Raw genomic sequence first — 24,136 nt, forward strand, 5'->3', positions numbered from 1 at the left:
AAAATACAGGTGAGGCAGAGGCACAACTTGAATTGAGGGTCCCCAGCGTGGTGTCTGTGGGCACAATGGCAGATGCCCCCTAATTGGTGCCTAGCGATATCTGCTTTCAGAGGTGCCAACTTTCAATAAAGTATGGGGGGCAGGTAAGCCCTGCCTTGCGTAACTGATTGCAAGACACAGCACACACACCACTGGAATGGCAGTGCCCATCAACTTTGGGGGGCAGTCACCTCAAACATTTTATGGGGGGAGTGAGACTTCAGCCCCTAGGGGTTGGCTACCATATGTTTGCTTTCCGCCTCAACATTTTATTTTTTTTAATGAGTGATTTTCCTTTTTTGGTTGCTTGTTTGGGGAACTCTGTTTCTTGTCAGGTAAGGTAAAGGTAAAGGTACCCCTGCCCGAAGCCCAGTCGTGACCGACTCTAGGGTTGCGTGCTCATCTCGCTCAAGAGGCCGGGAGCCGGCGCCGTCTGAAGACACTTCCGGGTCACGTGGCCAGTGTGACGGAGCTGCATCTGGCGAGCCAGCACAGCACACGGAACGCCGTTTACCTTCCCGCTGGTAAGCGGTCCCTATTTATCTACTTGCACTTAAGGGTGCTTTCGAACTGCTAGGTTGGCAGGAGCTGGGACCAAATGACGGGAGATCACCCCGCCGCGGGGATTCGAACCGCCGACCTTACGATCAGCAAGTCCTAGGCACTGAGGTTTTACCAACAGTGCCACCCGTGTCTCCATATTCTTGTCAGGTACTGCCCACTTATTTTGTCTGTTTTATTTGTTTTGCCTGGGGGGGGGGTTGGGGGCGGAAGGTGGGTTTCTTCTGTGAAACATGTGTTCTGTGCTGTCCATGACAGCATGGCCATAGCCGGGGGGAAGAGGGAATGGGGGGCAGATGCCCCCACTAAATCAAGTGAGTAAATAAAATAAAAAAATGTAGAGAGATTTTGACAGATTTTTCTGAGCACTTGGGGTCAAAAGAAAGCAATTTAAAACTGTCACTGAGACATTTCATTTCGAATCTGCCAGACAGAGCCAGACAGAGGATGATGACGGGCGGGTGTCCCGTACCGTCCCCCCCCCATCATAAATCCTGGTTATGCCCATGCATGACAGTTTCTTTGATTCCCAAATGTGACCCTGGACCCAAAAGGGTTGGATCTTCCCAGCATAAACACTCCAGTTGATGTCTTTGAAAGTCTACTCTAGTGCTTTCATACCAGGCCTCTAGGGAGATGGGCTGTCATCACACTGCCTTGCCTCAGGTGTGCACATTCTGGGAGACCCTAGCCAGGGGTCAACACCAAGACCTCTTGTGTGCTACAGCTGCCCTGTTCCACTGATCTCCAGATCAGCACAGAGCACCTTCATTCCTGGGTCCACAAAAAGGAGACATGCCAAGGGATGCTGTCGTCTGAGTCTTTCCTCTGTGTCTGTGTACTAAGGTGCAGGTCATGAAGGAGTGGTGTAGTGGTTAAGAGCGGTAGACTCGTAATCTGGTGAACCGGGTTCGCGTCTCCGCTACTCCACATGCAGCTGCTGGGTGACCTTGGGCCAGTCACACTTCTCTGAAGTCTCTCAGCCCCACTCACCTCACAGAGTATTTGTTGTGGGGGAGGAAGGGAAAGGAGATTGTTAGCCGCTTTGAGACTCCTTTTGTTGTTGTTTAGTCGTGTCCGACTCTTCGTGACCCCATGGACCAGAGCACGCCAGGCACTCCTGTCTTCCACTGCCTCCCGCAGTTTGGTCAAACTCATGCTGGTAACTTCGAGAACACTGCCCAACCATCTCATCCTCTGTCCTCCCCTTCTCCTTGTGCCCTCCATCTTTCCCAACATCAGGGTCTTTTCCAGGGAGTCTTCTCTTCTCATGAGGTGGCCAAAGTATTGGAGCCTCAGCTTTACGATCTGTCCTTCCAGTGAGCACTCAGGGCTGATTTCCTTAAGAATGGAGAGATTTGATCTTCTTGCAGTCCATGGGTCTCTCAAGAGTCTCCTCCAGCACCAGAATTCAAAAGCATCAATTCTTTGGCGATCAGCCTTCTTTATGGTCCAGCTCTCGCTTCCATACATCACTACTGGGAAAACCATAGCTTTAACTATACGGACCTTTGTTGGCAAGGTGATGTCTCTGCTTTTTAAGATGCTGTCTAGGTTTGTCATTGTGATAAAACGGGATATCAAATCCAAACTCCTCCTCCTCCTCCTCCTCCTCTTCTTCCTCTCTCCCTCATTTAAATAGATGCTTGTAGCTGCCCCATTGCTGCAGCTAGGGAAGCCCATCTCTGGTGGTGAGAACCAACTAGCAAGGAGCTCATGGAGGACACTTTGTCCAGAGCCCCTTCAAACTTGGTCCTGGAGAAAAAATGAGGTTGACCCAGTCAGCATTTTGCTATCTATGACTGCTTCCTGCAGATGGTTAGCTAACCCCTTACAAGTGTTAATACAATCAAGTCAACAATCATCCCTTATCAGCCAACATAAAAGGTCAAAGGTGGACCTATTTAACATAGCTTTAAGCTCTAATAATCACCGGCTATAAATTTTGCATCTCATTGCCATTCAACTCCCACCTCCTTTATATGCCTGGGTTTAAGTCTCCCAATGGTTAGGCCACAAAATTTGTTAGTCTGTAAGGTTCTTTGATTGTTTCTACTAAAATAGCTTAGGATCTAAGCTGTTAACTGTTCTTATAGAAATTTACATCCACATCTAGACAGGCTAGGCAGTACTTCAAGGCAGCCAACAAAACAATAGGAACAACAAAACAAGGATAAATGCAAATGACAAAGAGGCATGCATGCATAGGAGAAGGGTGAGGTATATTGGACTGTTGGGTTAGTTTTTTTTTTTAATTCCTGCTGCTGTTTTGTATGGAATTCATGTTTACTATGCACGTTTTAACAGTACTACCATTTTGCTTTGTTTTTATGTATTTCTGCCCTGTGATTGTCGTATGAAGGACACAATATAAATATGGCTGGGTGATGATGCTTTCTTCCTGTAGGCTCCCCCACACTCAGCCTGTTCTGGAAGGGAGCATTAGCCATACCCAAATGCCAGGCACCAGAAGGGGCCAGCCTATGATAGCAACGTACAATACCCGAGGTGGCAGCAAATCATTTCATGCCTAGGAGAGGGGGCTTATTCACACTAACCATTGTGATAGGAATTTTATGGTATCAGATATATGGCAATGTTCATAACTGCACATACACAGGAAGACCAACCTGGAACCATTTTGATTCTTAAACTGACCAAATCCTTTCTCTGCAAGGTTAAACTGGAAAAGCCTCCCCATTGTCTCTTTCCTCACAAGATATGTCTGTTTGAATAAGGTGTGAGCCTGTGACCTGGCCCAGGAAATAGCACTACAAAAGAATGGTCAGGCACCCCAGGCAAATCCAATCAAGTAACTTGCCAGACAGGAGATAAACTGTGAGAGGAGAAAAACAACATTTAAATTCCTGTGATGTATGCATGTATCGGAGGGGTGGTCTTAGGTTACACCCCTTCTGTGATGTATGCATAATGTTTCTGGGGGTGGTCTTGATCTAGAGGATGGGAAATTCAAAGTCTTTATAAGCCCTTGCACAGCAATTTTGGGGGTCCTCTTCCTCTCCTGCGTGTGAGGGGAGTACCCTGTTGCAACAGATCAATAAAGATCAAGCTTACTAGCTGCTTTGCTTCTCAATATTCTCTGGTTGGCCTCTGTTATTTTCTCCTACCAATAGGGAACCTATGTAAGGACTCTATATGGGCTCTTGGATACCCCATAAGGGAAAAGGGCATATTTTTATTTACAACACCATCTGCCCCTTTCTTTCCAGGCAGGGGCCTGCTCTTTAACATGTGTGTGGTTTGCTGCCCTGAGCATTCCCTGTGAAAATCTGCTCTTTAAAGCTAAATCGGAGCAAACGTCTATTCGGGTTTTCCGTGGATTGCTGTGAACTCCGATTGAGCTTTAGAGAGTGGGTTTTTGTGGGGAAAGCTCCGGGGGGGGGGGAGGGAGAGGAAGAGAGAAGGGTGAAGCGCTCGGATACGGCGCTTTAAATCATGGACCGGAAAGAGCAGAGGAAAGGTAACTGTGGATAACCATTAACTCAGATCTGTCTTCAACAGAGCTGTTTGGATTAAGCTTCATGAATCTGCAGCCTGTTCACTTTATAGCTTTGCGAAAGCAGAGCTGAAGAGACAAATATAAAAGTAGTGAGAAGCATAAGCTGAGGAGAAGGAAAGCCCCAGGCCATCCGGCACGTCAGTGCAGGAGACAAATCTTCTGTGTCCCTTCCTAGGGTGCCAGCCACTAAGCCTTGAGGCTTCCGCCCATTGGACAAAAATAATTGCAGGCTCAGCTGACCCATTTGCTTGGTTTCAAGGTGTGACCAAACATTTAAATTGCGTGTTTTCATGGCTACACCCACAGTTAATTGAATTTACTCTTTACCCATGTGGGAGGGGGAAATTAGTTTTCACAATGTCTGCTTCAGCCCTGGAGCATTATTCCTGTGGAACACAGATTAGATAAGGGGTCAGCAAACTTTTTCAGCAGGGGGCTGGTCCACTGTCCCTCAGACCATGTGGGGGGCCAGACTATATATTTTTTGGGGGGGTGGAGAATGAATTCCTATGTCCCACAAATAACCCAGAGATGCATTTTAAATAAAAGCACACATTCTACTCCTGTAAAAACACGAGGGAGGCCCCACAAATAACCCAGAGATGCATTTTAAATAAAAGGGCACATTCTACTTCTGTAAAAACACCAGGCAGGCCCAACAAATAACCCAGAGATGCATTTTAAATAAAAGGACACATTCTACTCATGTAAAAACATGCTGATTCCCAGACCGTCCGCAGGCCGGATTTAGAAGGCAATTGGGCTGCATCCGTCCCCTGGGCCTTAGTTTGCCTACCCATGGATTAGATTATTTCATAATGCAGTTAACAAGGAAAAAATGTGAGTAGATTCTATAGTATGCATCTTGTGGGGCAACTAATATGTATGTGGTGCTATTTTTCTAGAAAAAAAGAGGTGCTAGAACTCAGCCTGAACGCCTCCCTTCTCTTAGAATGGCAACGGCACCCACCTGAGGTACCAGGACTGAGTTCCGGCGAGTTCCAGCTGAAAAAAGCCCTGTATGTATGCATGTTTTGACACCCCACAACTGAGCATATGGAATATAACCACACACACACTTTTTAGATGCTGAATTAACAGCAATCCATTGGCTATACGTTGAAATTAGAATGCAGGCATGTGCCTACCTGAAGAACAACCTATCTGTTTAACAGCTATTTGGAAATGTGTTGGCTCCCCCTTTTAGGAGGGAGGGTTTAACTGAGGGATGTGTTCAGCTGGCGAATGAGGGTGTCATTTAATAATCTTGCAGCTGCTATTTTTAGGAGATGTTAATAGCGTATGAGAATTGGTGTACTGCTATTATTTTTTAAGTGCATGTATAAGTAACAGTGAAATGCTAATCACGACTACACACAGCTAAGTGTTATTGAATCCACTGGGGCTTCCTCGCCAGTAAGCACAATTAGGATTGCAACCTACATTACTCGCGTGGTATGAACTTTGTGTTCTTAGCTTTGATGTTTAGAGGACAATGGGTAATGATGAGGCTGAGACTGAGCACTCACTATACATTTAAAGCACATTCAAAGCTCATTCTTCCCCTCAAATAATTCTGGATACTGTAGTTTAGTCCTCAAAGAGCTACAATTCCCAGCAGCAAACTACAGTGCCCAGAATTCTCTGAAGGAAAGAAAGTGTTTTGAATGTGCTGTAAAGGTGTGGTATGGACACAGCCTAAGGGTGAAGCAAGACAGATTCTTTCTCTAGATTGGTAAATAAGAAGGCAGATATGTGGAGGCTGCCTGAGGTTATAGGGCAGTGCCCTGTTTGCCCTAATGGACTGCATTTCTTCAGAAGCTCTCACCCACGTGTCCTGTGTTCAAATTAGGATGGGAGGGGATTCGTAATTAAATCTACAAGCATCGTTCCTGCAATTTTGTCCAAATCGTGGCTCCCTTGTAGCTTTTGAAAGCCATACCGGTGGTGATCTTTCAGACCACTGGTCACCAACCTTCTTTTGGGCCAATGGCGACATATATAATTTGGGGGATGGGAGCAAGTCACGAAATGGCTGCTGCGGAGGTTGTGGCATAACACAAAATGAATGCCACATCTAAAAAGAGCCAAAGAAGTGACAAGGCCACAACATTGTATGGTCACGTTCCCCCATCAACCAATGCAGAGAAGGGCACCGACATCAGCTATCACCACGCGTGCTCACAAAGAGAAGCTCTTTGTGCCTCTCGTCTGTTCAGAAGGTGGGCATCCAGTCATGGCACCCAGCGGAATGTGGCCATGTTTAAGGGAGCATGTTCAATGCAGGAGAGACCAAGTCGCTGCTAAGCTAACAGAAACTGAACAGGAAGAGTAAACAGTCTCATGCATTGCAGACCTCCAAGTGCCCCTATTTTCCAGGGAGAGGCCCGGATTTACAGAAGCCATCCCGGTTTCTATTGGATCCCAGAATGCCCCACTTTCCCTTTTTCATTGGAGAAAAGTTGGACGGTATGGAGTTATGTGCCCCTGAGCCAAGGAGATACATTATACACCCTTTAGAAGACATCTGAAGGCAGCCCTGTGTACGGAAGTTTCTTAATGCTTAATGTTTTATTATGTTTTTATATACAGTATGTTGGAAGCTGCCCGGAGTGGCTTGGGCAGCCCAATCAGATGGGCAGGGTATAAATAATAAATTATTATTATTATTATTATTATTATTATTATTATTATTATTACATATAATAATGATGATGACGGTGGTGGTGGTGGTGATTGAATAGGATGTCCCAATTTTCATTGGAGAAATGTGGGGTATGGCATTGTGGATTTTTGAGAGGGTATTTATTATTAATAATAATAATAATAATAATAATAATAATAATAATATATTATTTATACCCCGCCCATCTGACTGAGTTTCCCCAGCCACTCTGGGTGGCTTCCAATCAAATGTTAAAAACAATACAGCATTAAATATTAAAAACTTCCCTAAACAGGGCTCCCTTCAGATGTCTTTTAAAGATAAGATAGCTACTTATTTCTTTCACATCTGAAGGGAGGGCGTTCCACAGGGCGGGTGCCACTACCGAGAAGGCCCTCTGTCTGGTTCCCTGTAACCTCCCTTCTCGCAATGAAGGAACCGCCAGAAGGCCCTCGGCGCTGGATCTCAGTGCCCGGGCTGAACGATGGGGGTGGAGACGCTCCTTCAGGTATACAGGAACATTTACTCAAACATTTTGCGGGTGCCGTAGGAGGTGCTCATGAATACCCTGGCACCTATGGGAACAGTGATAACCCCTGTTTTTAATTATCCTGTAGGGCCACCCAAAGGGACGTGGGTGGCGCTGTGGGTTAAACCACAGAGCCTAGGACTTGCTGATCAGAAGGTCGGCGGTTCGAATCCCCGCAACGGGGTGAGCTCCCATTGCTCGGTCCCTACTCCTGCCAACCTAGCAGTTCAAAAGCACGTCAAAGTGCAAGTAGATAAATAGGTACCACTCCGGCGGGAAGGTAAACAGCGTTTCCGTGCACTGCTCTGGTTCGCCAGAAGCGGCTTAGTCATGCTGGCCACATGACCCGGAAGCTATACGCCGGCTCCCTCAGCCAATAAAGCGAGATGAGCACCGCAACCCCAGAGTCAGCCACGACTGGACCTAATGGTCAGGGGTCCCTTTACCTTTACCTAGGGCCACCCTCTTTACATGGTGATGTGTACTTCCTCACAGTATGTTAAGCCAGCTCTGCTGTGTTTGGGGGCCGTCCTCTTATTCTGCCTTGGACGTCTCCTCCAAACTCCTGCCCTGATGGCGCCACTGCAAGAAAAATAAGGGAGCCAGGTCGCTTCTGGTCCCCCTTAACTCAAGAACTCAATATCCCCCTTCTGTTCTTTAAATGAGACCCCCTCATCACTGAGCGTTAACTGATGCAGACAGACAACAGGTCTGCCAAGGCCGTCACACGTAGTTCAGTCCCAGGGCAACTTCCCCTGATATTGCCAGCATTGCTCAAAACTAAGTTGAGACTGAACAGAGCCACACAAAAAATGGCAGGGGGAGAGGAGGAGGCTGACAAGGCAGCCCCAGATACTTTACAACTCTGGCGCGAGATCAAAGCGGGAGGCTCATCCTTTTCGCGTTGAAGTTGCTTCCCCTCCATCGCTCCCCATCCAGAGAGACCCCCATCAATGTGCTGATGCTCCAGACCAGGAACTCCGTTGTAGCTTCAACTAGAGTCTAACTTTGTGTGAACATTCATGGGGCAGAACAAATCAGGCCACCTGGCATTCCATGGTTGCAAACAATGATTACTGTTTTGGAGAGGACATGGAATTGGGGGAGGAAGAGGAATGGCCGGCATCCAGAGAACAGAGGTTTGGGAGCGAGTTAGATTAAAGGGTTTTTTTGCTCGGAAGCTGCAAAATGGAAATAAGGGGAATTGATTAATAATAATAATAATAATAGTCTGCCATTTAAAGTGGAAAGACCTCTTTTCTTAAAGATGTTGGATGGAGCAGTTCTACAGTTCCTTTGTTGTGTGATGGGTGTGACCAAGCGGCCTGGCTCCAGTTGTCGGATTTGGTGGTTTCTAGCAAAAAAGCAAGGTAGGTCCTGCAAACCTGAAGCCTGCCCGTTACCTTGTTTCAGGGCATGTTGCCCTCCGGACACCCCTGATCATTGGTCATGCTGAATGAGGCGAATAGAAGTGGTAATTCAAAACATCTCCAAACTACCATATTGGCTACCCTGCCTTAAAGGTAAAGGGACCCCTGACCGTTAAGTCCAGTCATGGATGACTCTGAGGTTGCGGCATTCATCTCGCTTTATTAGCAGAGGGAGCCGGCATTTGTCCACAGTTTTTCTGGGTCATGTGGCTAGAATGAGTAAGCCGCTTCTGGTGAACCAGAGCAGCGCATGGAAACACTGTTTACCTTCCCGCCGGAGTGGTACCTGTTTATCTACTTGCACTTTGACATGCTTTTGAACTGCCAGGTTGGCAGGAGCAGGGACCGAGCAACGGGAGCTCACCCCGTCGCGGGGATTCGAACCACCGACCTTCTGATCGGCAAGCCCTAGGCTCTGTGGTTTAGACCACAGAGCCACCCGTGTCTTAGTACACCTTATAAAGTACACATGCCTTAGGGTGTACTTTATAACCTTTTGGTAACTAAACCTCATGGAATGTCTCTTGCCACCATACAATCTACTCCACTTTATATACCATCCTTTAAAACAGTGGTGTACAGGCAGTGGACTAGGGTGACTAGGCTAGTCCCCTAAACATTCCCCTGGCATCTCCTTCCCAAAGCCCTGGAAGCTTCTGTCCAGCGTCCGGAGGGATGTGCGATGCTCTGACAGGGTTCAAGAGCCCTCCTGCCATCTTCCCAAAGCCTGCCTGGCTTCCTGCTCTGCAACTGAAGCTGAGGTATGCAAAGAAGGAGTTCTGCTGGAAAACCACCACACCTCTTTTCCAATCTTAGGAGCAGCCTTGAAAAATGTAATAATAATTTTAAAAGTTACACTAAGAAAACCAGCTCCTCTGAGCATGCCTGGAGTGCTTTTGTGCTGGGCACCTGCATTCCCCTTTCCAGCTCAAGCACCCAAGCTTCAAGGACAGAGAGCCTGATGTTTGGGCAGAGCAACAGCGCTAAAGATTCTGAAATCCAGCAGGGAGCGTGAGCAAGCCTCACCATTTTTCAGAGTGCAGAAGAAGGAGCAGCACATGGCTGGTGGGCAGGATGCCCCTCTTTGAGCCGGCCTCCCTGGTTCCCTGGGCAGATGGCGGAAGTCCATGCCACACCCTGGGTCCTATGCTGGGGGAAGATAAGACCGCTGGATCCGTTCTCTTGCCTGCCCTTCCTGCTGCTGATTAACAGGAGAGAGGAGTGGCTGAGAGAGCTATAAAGCGAGGCGCCAGTGATCGAGAAAGTTGCCGGAGTGGTTCATGTCAGGGGCTCCTGAGCAGCCAACCACAAAATATCACAGCTCCAGAAGAGGGGATGCTCCGAGACCCATCAGCAACATCCCTTAGGCTGAGATTGAACTCCAGGCAAATGCCCTGCCTGAACTGGGAGCAGGAGGAGACTGGGAGTGAAGCCCATCTTGAAGCAGTCAGGCTGCACCTGAGTCCATGGAGGCTGAACCCCAGCACTTCTGCTTTGATAAATTACTCCCTCCAGAACAACATGGGTCATTTTAGCCTTTGGCTAAAGCACCATTGATGACCTGTTTACTGAGCACTGATTCTGATTTGCTTGCAGGGTGTTTATATATAGACTTCCTCTTAGTTGCTTGCCCCACATACATTTCCCCATCCTTTCCAAACTGCATCAGTGCATTTCTCCACAATTTTCAAACCAGTGTTTCTTTTTTAAAGGGGGAAAACTGAAAACCTGCATTTTCAGTATGTGCTTTTGGTTTTTTTATTTACATCCTGCCCTTTCTCCCTGTGCAGGACCCAAGGTGCCTGACAACCTGAATTAAAAACAGGTAAGAACTAAAGCGCGGGTGGCGCTGTGGGTTCAGCCACAGAGCCTAGGGCTTGCCAATCAGAAGGTCGGCGGTTTGAATCCCCGCGACGGAGTGAGCTCCCGTTGCTCGGTCCCTGCTCCTGCCAACCTAGCAGTTCGAAAGCACGTCAAAGTGCAAGTAGATAAATAGGTACCACTCCGGCGGGAAGGTAAACAGCGTTTCCGTGCACTTCTCTGGTTCGCCAGAAGCGGCTTAGTCATGCTGGCCACATGACCTGGAAGCTGTATGCCGGCTCCCTCGGCCAATAAAGCGAGATGAGCGCCCCAACCCCAGAGTCGGCCACGACTGAACCTAATGGTCAGGGGTCCCTTTACCTTTTTAAGAACTAAAAACACACCAGTTGTAAATATTTTTTAAAAATATATTCCGTGTATAAGACTATGTTCTTTTACTCTAAAATAACATTCAGAATCTGCGCTTGTATTATATGTGGATAGTATCTCCCCCCCCCTTCTTAAATTGGAGTCCCCCAAAATAGGGGGCGTCTTATACATGGGGGTGTCTTGTAGACGGAGAAATATGGTAAGTAGGCTACTGTGTTAAAAACAGCATTGGTTCAAAACATTAACAATTCTGAAAAGCACAATGTAAGTCCATCTCAGCCCTACTTGAAGATGCCAGGAATTTAACCTGGTACCTACTGTGTGAAAAACATGCTCTACCAGTGAGATAAATTGAGTGTATCGAGCTCCCCTGCCAGCCCAGCACAAGCCCCTTCCCCAGGCCATGGGGGTTTGGCTGCACTCTCTTCCACCAGCCCAAATGTATCTCCATCCCCTGACTGCTTACCCACCGCTGCTAGTAGGGCAGCTGGGTCTTCGTTTCAGAAATGCAGCCCTAGGAGTAAGGGGCGAGAGTCAAGGAAGCAAGCTTTGTTTTACTTGGCCCAGGAGCCAATGCAAGCGGGTGGGTCTGCTGTATGTGTGATTAAGGCGAGCACAAAATGAAAAAGCCTGTGACTTTTCACGTGCCTCTGTTAGCTTGCGGCCCTTAAGGAATTGTTCCAGGCCGAACTCCAGTGATTTCCAGTCGGATTTAAGGGCACGTGCCCTACTCAGAAGGAAACTCCACTGAATTCAAGGAGACGAATTCCCAGGGAGGTGGGGTTAGGACTGCTGCCTACAGAACCTCTCCTGCAATGCTATGGTGGGTCACGGCGCCGCCGCAGCTCGCTAACTTCCCTTATTTCAAATTGTTGATCTGGTAACTTTAGTCTAGTGGATGGGGACAAACACAAGCCTATGCCTGTCAGATAGGAATCCGAGCTCGGCTGCCAAGCACATTCTATGCCTGCATTTTGCTGGGGTTGGCGTGCTGTCTACGCCCTTCCCTCCTTCTGAAAGGTAACATTAACAAAACAGCCTCCCTAAAATAGCTCCTAGGCCACCCAGTAGCTGCCGGCCCGCATCTGCAAGCCTCTCTCTGGGCAAGTTGGAGCAGATCGGGCAAACAAGCCACACCCCAGAGGGACGTTCCTAAGCGCAACTCAGGGCACACCAGGGTAGCTGACTGAGAAAGCTCAACCCCTAAACGAGGCCGCCCTCCCCTCTGTGGGCTGGCACTGCTTTGACATGGGTTTGTTTTCTTCCTTAGCAGAGAATTGCCATAGATCTGAACTGCTGGTTTAAATTACAGGCTCTTCAAAGGGAGAAGCCAGCTTGGTTTGTGTTCCCTTGGACTGGGGAGAATTTAGAATATTTCTCTAGGATCTGAGAAGAGGCAGGAAGCTGGGCTCGTATCTGAAAGATCCGGGTACAAGTGCCACCTCAAAAGCAGATGCATAATAATAATAATAATAATAATAATAATAATAATAATAATTTATTATTTATACGCCACCCATCTGGCTGGGTTTCCCCAGCCACTCTGGGCTGCTTCCAACAAAACACTAAAATACAATAACCTATTAAACATTAAAAGCTTCCCTAAACAGGGCTGCCTTCAGATGTCTTCTAAAAGTTTGGTAGTTGTTGTTCTCTTTGACATCTGGTGGGAGGGCGTTCCACAGGGCGTTCCACAGGGCGGGTGCCACCACCGAGAAGGCCCTCTGCCTGGTTCCCCGTAACCTCACTTTTCGCAGGGAGGGAACCGCCAGAAGGTCCTCGGTGCTGGACCTCAGTGTCCGGGCAGAACGATGGAGGTGGAGACGCTCCTTCAGGTATACTGGAATAGACTTTGTCCACTGTCTTGTCCCATCTCTACACAGTGGAAGGTGGCAAAACAGAGGATTCTGCGGATGGACAGATGTGCACATATAGAACCTCACCTTCTGATGAATGCATGGCGGTCAGGGATGGGGTCAGTGGATGTGATGCTGCTTCCCGTTCAGTCAATGCATGTGTTATAAGAAAAAAACTGCTCCTTGCCCTTATGGGGTATCCAAGAGCCCATATAGTGGCTCCCCTATCTGTAGGAGAAAACAACAGAGGCCAACCAGAGTACAGTCATACCTTGGTTTTCAAACAGCTTAGTTCTCAAACGTTTTGGCTCCCGAATGCCGCAAATCTGGAATTGAGTGTTCCGGTTTGTGAACTATTTTTGGAAGCCGAATATCTGACGCGGCTTCTGATAGGCTGCAATCAGAAGCCGTGTTCTGGTTTCCGAACGTTTTGGAAGTCAAATGGACTTCTGGAACGGATTCCATTCGACTTCCAAGGTATGACTGTATATTGAGAAGCAAAACGGCTAGTAAGCCTGATTTTTATTAAACTGTTGCAACAGGGTCCTCACACTCCGCACGCAAGAGGGAGAACCCTGAACAATGGTGTGCAAGCTTTTATATAGACATTTGAAATTGCCCACCTTGTAGCCTAAGACCAACCCCCTAAAACATCATACATACATCACAGAAGAAGGTGATCTACAACAGAGAAGGTGGTCTACAGCAGAAATCCTGTCTGCCAGGATTCCTGACAATGGTCACTGATTGTATGGATCATGGGAAAGGGGGCTATTATGCTGCCCTAGGCAACAAACTCTTCAAAACTTCACGAGGGTCCTGTGAGAGCTGCTTTTTCCATTGATTGATCCAGTGCTCTTTTTCTAGAACAAGAGGCGAAGGAACTCACCATGAACGCCTTCCTTGCTCTCCTATAATGGCAATGGCGCCCACCTAAGAGGTACCGGAAAGGAGTTCGAGTTACGGCTGAAAAAAAGTGATTCATTCCACATCACTGCTGTTAATAGTTAAGGCGTGGAACACCATAGGCAGAGGGGCTTGAGTGCGGCATTACTCCCTCACCCACCCCCAACCTGCCCAGGTAACATTTTTCTGATAAAGATCCTCACGCTACGCTTGTCATGGGATGAATTCTGTCTTTGGTATTTAATGGGCATACTCATAGAATCATAGAATCATAGAGTTGGAAGAGACCACAAGGGCCATCGAGTCCAACCCCCTGCCAAGCAGGAAACACCATCAGAGCACTCCTGACATATGGTTGTCAAGCCTCTGCTTAAAGACCTCCAAAGAAGGAGACTCCACCACACTCCTTGGTAGCAAATTCCACTGTCGAACAGCTCTTACTGTCAGGAAGTTCTTCCTAATGTTTAGGTGGAATCTTCTTTCTTGTAGTTTGGATCCATTGCTCCATGTCCGCTTCTCTGGAGCAGCAGAAAACAACCTTTCTCCCTACTCTATGTGACATCCTTTTATATATTTGAACATGGCTATCATATCACCCCTTAACCTCCTCTTCTCCAGGCTAAACATGCCCAGCTCCCTTAGCATCGTTTCCAGGCCTTTGACCATTTTGGTTGCCCTCCTCTGGACACGTTCCAGTTTGTCAGTGTCCTTCTTGAACTGTGGTGCCCAGAACTGGACACAGTACTCCAGGTGAGGTCTGACCAGAGCAGAATACAGTGGCACTATTACTTCCCTTGATCTAGATGCTATACTCCTATTGATGCAGCCCAGAATTGCATTGGCTTTTTTAGCTGCCGCGTCACACTGTTGGCTCATGTCAAGTTTGTGGTCAACCAAGACTCCTAGATCCTTTTCACATGTACTGCTCTCAAGCCAGGTGTCACCCATCTTGTATTTGTGCCTCTCGTTTTTTTTGCCCAAGTGCAATACTTTACATTTCTCCCTGTTAAAGTTCATCTTGTTTGTTTTGGCCCAGTTCTCTAATCTGTCAAGGTCGTTTTGAAGTGTGATCCTGTCCTCTGGGGTGTTAGCCACCCCTCCCAGTTTGGTGTCATCTGCAAATTTGATCAGGATGCCCTTGAGTCCATCATCATACTCATATACGATATCTTTATTGTTATTGTCCCATGCAGAACAATGAAATTGAAAAACTACATAAAACATTCAAAAAACTACATAAAACATTCAAAAACCCCCAAAAACTCTGAAACCCCATTTTAAAAAACAGTATACTATAGAGACCCCTTATGCTGCGTTTAGAACCAGAACTGCATTTGCGTTGAAACTGTTTCTCAGGCGGCTGGTCCTGGCCTTTCTAACCCTATACCTTCTTCCAGAAGGCAGAAGCTGAAAGAGATCATTTCTGGAGTGCGTACTATCCTGCACTATCTCTGCCGCTTTCTTATGGCACCTGGCAGCATAGATTTGATCTAAGGTGGGAAGAGTGTACCCAATTATTCTCTCTGCAGTCTTTACAACCCCGGACAGCGTTGTTTTTTCCCTGGCTGTGCATCTCCTAAACCACACACAGAGACCATAAGTTAATACACTCTCCACAGTGCAATGGTAAAATGCCATCAACAGGTCTTTTGAGAGATTGTTTTTCCGGAGGATTATCAGAAAATATTACCTCTGCTGTGCTCTCTTCATCAGGTCTTTGCTGTTTTCTCCCCAGGTTAGGTTAGGTCATCGTTTGTTTGTTTGTTTGTTTGTTTGTTTGTTGCATCCCTAGCCCACCTTTCCTCCAGGCTTAAGGTGGTGTGTGTGACATGGTTGTCTTCCCGTTTTAATCGCCTCAACAAGCCTGTGAGGTGGGCTAGGCAGAGAGACTGCCACTGGCCCTAAGAACATTAGTGAGTTCCACGGCTGAGCAGGGATTTGAATCCTGGTCGTCCTAGTCCAACACTCAACCTCTACACCACAATTGGTTCTCAACCTCACGTATCTGTGAAATGGGAATATCAGTGACCTATCTCATAGGGGTGTGATTGCTATGAAGTAAAACCATAACTAAGAATTTAAAGTATATTTTCAGTCTTCATGTTTTAAAAAATGAAAAGTTGTGTACCAGTCCTAAGATGAATAAATGAAATGAGTATTAAATTCTGAAGCTGTTCTCATAATTTTTAGTGGGGTATTCACTTACCACTTCACAGTACAGGTCTCTCTCACCCGGACATACGTCACATTGTTTATTCTTATTTAATGACCCTGCATAACCACACTGTGAAAGAAGAAAATCTGGGTTAGATTCAGGAGCTGGGAAGATGCTGGAGTTGTATGTGTTAAGATCCAGTACCGGTATAGACACCCACATATTATCATTTAAGCAAAAATAATAGGATAATTCAAGTTGCAATTACAGTGGTACCTCAGGTTACAGACACTTCAGGTTACATACGCTTCAGGTTACAGACTCTGCTAACCCTGAAATATTACCTCGGGTTAAGAACTTTGCTTCAGGATGCGAACAGAAATTGTGCGGCGGCGGCACAGCAGCAGCGGGAGGCCCCATTAGCTAAAGTGGTGCTTCAGGTTAAAAACAGTTTCAGGTTAAGAACGGACCTCTGGAACGAATTAAGTACTTAACCCAAGGTACCACTGTACGTTTATTTACAATTAAATAAATGTAGTTCTGTATTTTCCATGAATTTTCACAAGTAGCTTCTGAGTTAGTACCACAGCCAGTCTCTAGTCATAGACAAATTAAAGGATTAGAAATGGCGTGAAGATTAGTCCTGTTAGGATTTGTCCTTTGCCAATGCCTTTTTTCCTTGTTCTTTGAAGAGAGATATGATTTATCGCTGTTTGATCAACTGAGATGCTCCTCGTGAGCTTGTGACCCACGCCTAAATCCTCCTGGGGTGACAGTGGGTTGAAGAAGGAAGGGCTCCTGATCAGTGGCGTAGCGTGGGGGGTGCAGGGGGGCCCGGCCGCACCAGGCGCAACGTCGGGGGGGGGGGGCGCTTGCACTCGCAGCTCTCTGCCCCTACCTGGCTCACTCACTCTCTCTCACTGCAGTGCTGGCTGTGCAAATCCGATCCGAGCCGCCGGGTCGCCGCCCACTGTGGAGGGGGGTGTGCCAGGCATGCGGTGCGGTGCGGAGAGAGACCGAGGGACTATCTGGGGGAGGGACAGTGCAGCGGGGGGCGCAAATTACTTGTCTTGCCCCGGGTGCTGACAACCCACGCAACGCCACTGCTCCTGATCTCCCTAGGTGTGAGTTGTTTTCACCTGTTGGATTTGGGCATGCTTATTGGCTGTTGAATCTTTGAGAGGTTTGCTGAAGTGAGAATTGAGAGGAGCGATAAATAAGTGAATAAAATGTGAGTGGGTGAAAGGTGATTGTTTAATGAGTGGGTTCTTGCTATGGTTCTTGAATTCCTGATTTGTATTATTAAATGTGAGGATACTTTTTTGCAATATTCAGGGACTTTTAAAAGCTAATATATTGTAATTATGTTGTACGCTCTTGCTTCTTTATTTGGTATGATTCACTTTTGCGTTCATTTTACTTGCATACTCATAAATATTGGGTTGTATCCAATGTAGTGCTACATTAAAGTCACTTAATGGTAAACGTGTTCTATGGATTTTTGCGCCAGCAGAATGGTGTTGTGCAAGAGACTGCATAAGCATTTTGCTGGTAAGTTTGTTGCACAATAAATTGTGCAATCTGTTGCACAACAAGTTTCCACCAGCAGAACATTAAAACTCACCTATCCATGCTAGTGGACAGAAAATGTTGGATATAGCCCAATGTTTAGAGATTTATTGCTCAATTTTGTTACTTAAAATGTATAATGCTGTTTTTGTTATTATTGCCATCTGCTGTGTAGAATTTGTATTTTTATATATGTAATCTACTTTGGTTTTTGTTGAGATGTAAATTGCTTCGTGAATTCTTGAAATACAAAGTTGGTATACAGTACAACTTAAATAAAAATGGATACATGTGTTAATCTCCCTCTCACCTCTATGAAGATGAACAGGATGTGGTCCGCCGATTCCCATTTCTTTTACACAGACGGCATCCTTCCTTTCCTCAATTATATTTATTTAATGTAATAATAACAGAGGAAGATAGCTAAAATCAGTTAAGTTTCTGAACCATCTCCCCGGTGAGAACTAGTTGCTAAAGAAGATGCTGAGTAAAATCTGTATTTTCAGTAAACAGGCAATTAGTTGTAATTATGACTCATTGGCTCCAGACTAATATAAAAGCTACTTAACCGCAAGCTAGATGACAAAATGTTCTTTAAGCGTCTCATTCCCAAGCTGGAATTGTCAGTGGGGCAGTTCTACAGCAGAATTACAAGATCTGACCCAGACAAAAGATAGCAGCAGCCCCCACCAGTCCTGGTGCTCAGATGATGCTCAAACAGTGGCGTAGCGTGGGGGGTGCAGGGGGGGCCGGCCGCACCGGGCGCAACATCTGGGGGGGGGCGCTCGCACTCGCAGCTCTCTGCCCCTACCTGGCTCACTCACTCTCTCTCACTGCAGTGCTGGCTGTGCGAATCCGATCCGAGCCGCCGGGTCGCCGCCCACTGTGGAGGGGAGGGTGCCAGGCGTGCGATGCGGTGTGGAGAGAGAGCGAGGGACTATCTGGGGGAGGGACAATGCAGCCGGGGGGGCGCAAATTACTTGCCTTGCCCCGGGTCAGGGGGCGCAAATTACTTGCCTTGCCCCGGGTGCTGACAACCCACGCTACGCCACTGTGCTCAAATGATCTGTTCTCATGCCTTCTGCTGCTTGTTATATTGCTGAATGCCAGTTGCTGGGAGATCCCAAGCAGGGAGAGTGCTGTTGTGCTCATGTTCTGCTTTGCGGGCTTCCCATCGGTGAAGGTTTCTCAAACTGTGGTCTGCTGGTCTTTCATGAGCTTCATTTGCGTGATTTGCAGCATGTCTGCTAAAAGACAATTAAAAATCATGGAATGTCTAGCAGAGCACGTTGCAATTGCTACGACGAGCAGGAAAACCATTAAGTGGTTCGCCAAGACCCTCAGCCATTTTCAGGTGACCTGTGGGGAAGGGGGAGTTTGGGAACAACTGACGTACATATCTTGGCCACCATAAGAACAGGATGCCATCAGTATTACTGGTGGAGAATAGAATGTCCCTGTTTTCATCTGAGGAAGGTATGCTGGACTTGACTGGCATTTGGTCTGATCCAGTGGGGCTCTTCTTATGAAACTAGCAAATATCTAGTTGCAGCCAGTGAAACTTGGATAGAAGTTATTTTGGTCGAGATCCAGACCAGTCCAAGCTAGAGCCATAGGCAACCATACCAGGTATTGGACCTAGGGTGTACATTGGTGATTCTAGGTGCTTGAAGTGCAGAACTCTTTGCCATTTTGACAAGCAAAGGGCAGAAGAAATATTTATATAAGGCATTTCCAATTTCTAGATCCTCATTTTCCTTTCCAGTTCTTGGATGATGTTATATTCCTTTCTGTACCCAAAGGAAGCTCAGGGACCAAAGCACACCGGCTTCTAGGTAGCTGCCTGGGTTAGGCCTCAGCCCGGGATTATGCAGCAACTGGTTCAATAGTTCTTGTGGCAGTAGTCCAGAAGTGTTAGAAACCATCTTGGCAATCTCCTTCCAAAAACAAGGGTCCTGTGCCTTTAAAAGCTGCATGACAGACCAACATGAAGTTGAACTCCCCCTTCCTCATGCAATGCCAGGAAAAACTGTTGTTCTTTTTTGCCTGCAATGCTGTTTTTGGCACACGCATTCTACCAAATCTTTTTAAAACTGCATCCTACCAGAAAGCTGGGAGTCCAAAGTAAGCTAATAAAGAAAAGCAATTAAGTCCCTTTGCAAGAAATCGTCCATTTTGAAGTCTGTCAGACACAAGTTTAGCAAGATCAGTTACTGAATCAGAGTTGCATGGTAATGGGATGCCAGCTGGCCAACCAACTTGAGTGCTCATTGTGTTTGTGCTGTAATGGGAAGGTGGCCCCGCTCCAGCACCAACCGTACAAGGTAGCCTAGCGGAACTGGGTAGCCCATCGTATTCTTGCTACTGCCACTGCCTGCTTATGTGTCACACACAGCAAGGGGTTATGGTAGGTTAACAGACAGCTGAATTCCAAATCTCCTGCTTAGCAACTTCAGTCTGCTTCCCCTCCTGCTCTCCCAGCACTGTGTGACTACCAGTTACATAGCCCAAGATGCTTAAGGAATGTGGGACGACAACCAGCTCTTGAGTGTGTCCAGAAACCAGTACACCCCGAGAATCCAATCCATCAGTTTATTCAAAAGTACAGGGAATAAGGAAGATGGGGAGAAATAGCAAGTACAGTGGTGCCTCGCAAGACGAAAAGAATCCGTTCCGTGAGTCTCTTCGTCTAGCGGTTTTTTCGTCTTGCGAAGCAACCCCATTAGCGGATTAGCGGCTATTAAAGGCTTAAGGGATTAGCGGATTAGCTGCTAAAAGGCTATTAGCACCTTAGTGCCTTAGAAAAAGGGGGTGGGGAGCGGAAAAAAACCCCCAGGAATCGCAAGGCATTTTCGTCTTGCGAAGCAAGCCCATAGCAAATTCGTCCTGCGAAGCACCTCCAAAACGGAAAACCCTTTCGTCTAGCGGGTTTTCCGTCTTGCGACGCATTTGTCTTGCGGGGCACCACTGTACAGTGAAATATACTCAGAGTCGCAAAGTAATTTCATGCTCTTTATTCAGCTCATAGTGGTGAGGAGGAATGAATGAAAGTCCCCTCAAAGTATCTGCTTTATATACATTATTTACACAATGGGCTGCACATGATTGGCTAATTCTGGAATTCTACTGTAAGCCAATCAGGTTGTGGATTCACTTATATCTGGAGCATGATTGGGTGGTTCCTGCCAACCAATCATACTGCTGCATTGTTCTAGGACCAATCAGACTGCTGCAGTTTGGATCCGATTCAACTCAGTACATAACATACAATATGTAGATAAAAACTGAAATAAAACACAGTACCAGAATATGGGCATTTTGGTAATCAGTGACTTTCAAGATCCATGGCCCAGGTGGGTGCTGATTGACAGGCGTCATTTTCCAGGCAGTCACCTAGTCAGGAAGATGTCCAGGGGGCCCTCAGGGATGAAGCAAGAAGGGTGACAATGCCAGGAGGTAGGGGCTGTCACTGTGTGAGACAGAAGCCTTTCTTCTGGTTGTGAATTGGGAACTTGACTTGACTCCTCTGCTTTGCTTATACATGATGGAGGGCTGGGTAATCTTAACACGACAAACTGGGGACAGTACAACTGCGCCACAGGGCCCTCTACTCAGGAAACCAACGGGGCAAAGTGGATCCTGAATATCACGCTGGCCTGCAGCTCAAGCAGATCTGCTTATATCCACTTAACCAGTGGCTCCAGTTCCTGCTGAAGAGCTTTTCGATGATGTCTCTGGATCAGCAACTATAGCCCTGCCCCTCACAACTCTTCAAAGCACTTAGATATGAAACCAGGCAGCAGCAGAAGTTTCCATGTTGTTTTTTTTGTAGCTGCTGTTTCTTTGCTTTTATGGGTTCTGCATCCTCTGCATTTCTGTCTAGAGGCTTTTCCTTCTCTTCAAAACTTGAATGGTTGACTAAGAAACACTGTTATTTTGGTTGCCCTCTGATCTCCAGAAGTGAAATGAAAACAATTCCCTCGGATGGGAATGGGGGCGTGAGGTCATTCTTGGTAGAGGCAGAATTTTCCAGCTGCTGCTTTAACATAGACAGCAGCTGCTCTCACGCTCATTTTGGGCTTTCTCCAAGAGGATATCCAGTGCAACACTGAAAGAATAGCAGAATTTTGTCCTATCCTTTGCGTCTTTCCTGAAGCTTCCAACACTTACAAGGGGAAAAATAACTTCACTTCATCTGCGTTATAAAGTTTATGAAGCAGTAACTATCCTGCTTATATTTCTTTTTGCTGCAGGGCACCAGAGCCTCACTTTTATTTTGTTTTTACATTAACACCGCATTTTTACATTTGGTTCACACGGGTGCAAATGAAGGCCTGCATGGATACTTATTTCTTAGCTCAACATTTCCTCCCTTAACTTATCCAGGGATGAAAATATTTGACCTTGTGGTATACAAAGTTTCTCTAAGACCATGTGAAATGATTTATCCATCCCTGGAATGGAAGAGGAAGGCAAAGTGGGTCCAACCAGGGAAATCCCTGCTACAGATTAACGCAGGACACTTGGTCAGATCCTCCTTTCAATTTGGAGGAAGAAGGGATTACCAGATTCAGAAAGGGGGGGGGGGGATGCTGGAGCAACTTCCCTAGGAGGAAAGGTTGCAACTTTTTAGTTTGGAAAACAACAGGGGGTGGGACATGATAGAAGTCTGTAAGACAATGCATGGTATGAATCTAGGACAGCCAAAAGAAGGTACTTTTTCACAGTGCATAGTTAGAGTTTGCTTCCATGAGATGTGGTGGCCACCAGCTTGGATGGCTTTAAAAGAGGATCAAACAAATTCATGGAGGATAAAGCTATCAATGACTACTCGTCATGATGGCTCTATGTCTAGTGCCAGAGGCAATCTCTGGATAAAAATTGCTGGGAATTACAAGTAGAGATGGTGCTATTCCACTCAGGTCCTGCTCTTGGGCTTCTTATAGACTTCTGGCTGGCCACTGAGAACAGGATGGGTCTTTTGTTTTGGTCCAGCAGCAGCTTTTTTACATTCTTAAGGTGAGATAACAGATACAGGATTCAGACATGAGTTATCTGACCAACACCTAAAGCTTTATTTGAAGATATTGTTCCTATTATATGGAAAACTCTATGCAATCCTTGAGGGTCTGGTTATCTAAACACTTGCTTAGATGGATTTCATTTTGCTAACCTTTTCACCCTACACTGACCAGTTTGCATTAGCCAGAGTTAAGACCAAAAGGAAATTATTGCACAAGGTAGCTCTGATTGGATGTAACTTGATTGTAAACCTAAAATGAAATGAATTATTGGCAAAACAATTAAAAACAGCTATTCAAAACAACATTCAGTGATAAACTAAAATCAAAACAGACATCTGTGTAGAAGCAGTTGTAGAGCTCGAAGGGACCCTGACGGTCATCTAGTCCAACCCCCTGCAATGCGGGTTTGTCTAACCAAAAATACTTTTAGCAGGTGCCTGCCTGATGTCAACCGGCAGCGAGTTCCAAAGTTTAGGTGCTGCCACACTACAAGATTGATTTCTTACAATTGCATGACAGATATTTTCACCTGTAACTGACCCACTGGGTATTTGGGTAAACATTTGTGAAACTGAAATTCAGCTTCCACTGACAACAGTGGAGTTTCAGTGTAGACCAGAACACGGATGAAACCAGGAGAAAAAGAAGCTGCGGGGAAAACGAACACCTTTAACTATTGATTTTGGTAACAAAAATAATACAGAAGAACCAGATCCGCCTAGAAACCTTGGCCCTTAAACTCACGTGCCTCTGAGCACGTGCAGATTGACCCGCTCCTTTTCTGAAGAGCACCGTTTCTAATTTCTGTGGCTGCTGCTCTAAAAAGCGTGTTATGCGCAACACGTGAGAAAAGAAAAACACCTGACCCTTCCTCCTCCCCGGGTCTCCATCTTCTTTTCGCTGGCAATTAGCGCAAAAAAAAACTAACCGTCTCGCCCAGCCACTCAAGTTATGACCGGATGTGAGACCTTTCGCCAATTCCCAGGAAGAAAAAAAAACCCACTCGCGTCACTTGTTACATAACCGCTTCATTAAATGGAGGAAAAAGGCGGGACGTCGCCCTCTGCGCCTGAGCTAAAATGGCGCCAACATCCGTCACCTTTTCCTCAAAAAACAACCACACACCGCAGGGACCGCCTCGCCCATTGGCCAATTTAAGGAGATCCCTCTTCCTCATTGGGGCAGACTGTTTTTCTCCTGTCTCTTCTTGGCGCTGTTTGGCTAAGCGTTCCATCACTCTGAAACGCGTCTTCCCCTCACCATTCTCTCTGCGGAAGCTGATTGGCTACATTCCGTGCCATTCCCCGTATTATCCCAGGCCTCCCCAAACCCACTTTGCGAAACGGTCTTGTGGGCGGAGGGTAGAGCCTCAGCCGTGATTGGATTACAGGCAATTCAATCACGAGTTAAGCCGCACAATTTCATCACGCCCGTTCAGGCCTCAGAACCCCCCTCCCGCGATTGGCCGTAGGCGCCGCCTGTTATTAGCTTTGCCTCCTGCCCACCACACTCGCAACAGCTAGTTCAGAAGAGCTGTCGGCCAAGCCCCGCCTCCCACGCCCTCCCGCCATTGGGTGGGGCCTCACCTAGAGGCGTTTCCCGAAAGGCCCACCGCCGCGGAGCTTTTCGTAAATTACTCCTGCTCCTCTCTCACTTCCCCCTCCCGCCCCGCGACAAAACCCCGCCTCGTTT

The 24,136-nt window shown here is 46.8% G+C and overlaps 1 protein-coding gene and 1 long non-coding RNA gene across 2 annotated transcripts in view; one reads left to right on the forward strand and one right to left on the reverse strand.

The window, feature by feature from the left end:
* Window positions 1-16,360, forward strand: part of MYG1 (MYG1 exonuclease) — a 225,535-nt gene extending 209,175 nt beyond the window's left edge. Inside the window, exon 6 of the mRNA XM_083427882.1 lies at window positions 16,149-16,360. Within this exon, the coding sequence (XP_083284008.1) occupies window positions 16,149-16,345 (197 nt within the window). The 3' untranslated portion in view covers window positions 16,346-16,360. The remainder of the gene's footprint in view (window positions 1-16,148) is intronic.
* Window positions 2,222-24,077, reverse strand: LOC310671817. Its single transcript, XR_014508224.1, has 3 exons — window positions 24,031-24,077; window positions 15,903-15,980; window positions 2,222-2,355 (listed from the first exon to the last, which is right to left on the reverse strand). It is a non-coding gene; the product is annotated as an uncharacterized lncRNA (long non-coding RNA).
* Between the last annotated feature and the right edge of the window lie 59 nt (window positions 24,078-24,136).

The sequence above is a fragment of the Podarcis tiliguerta genome (assembly GCF_965153285.1).
Source record: "Podarcis tiliguerta genome assembly, chromosome: 2".
In the NCBI taxonomy this organism is placed as follows: domain Eukaryota; kingdom Metazoa; phylum Chordata; class Lepidosauria; order Squamata; family Lacertidae; genus Podarcis; species Podarcis tiliguerta.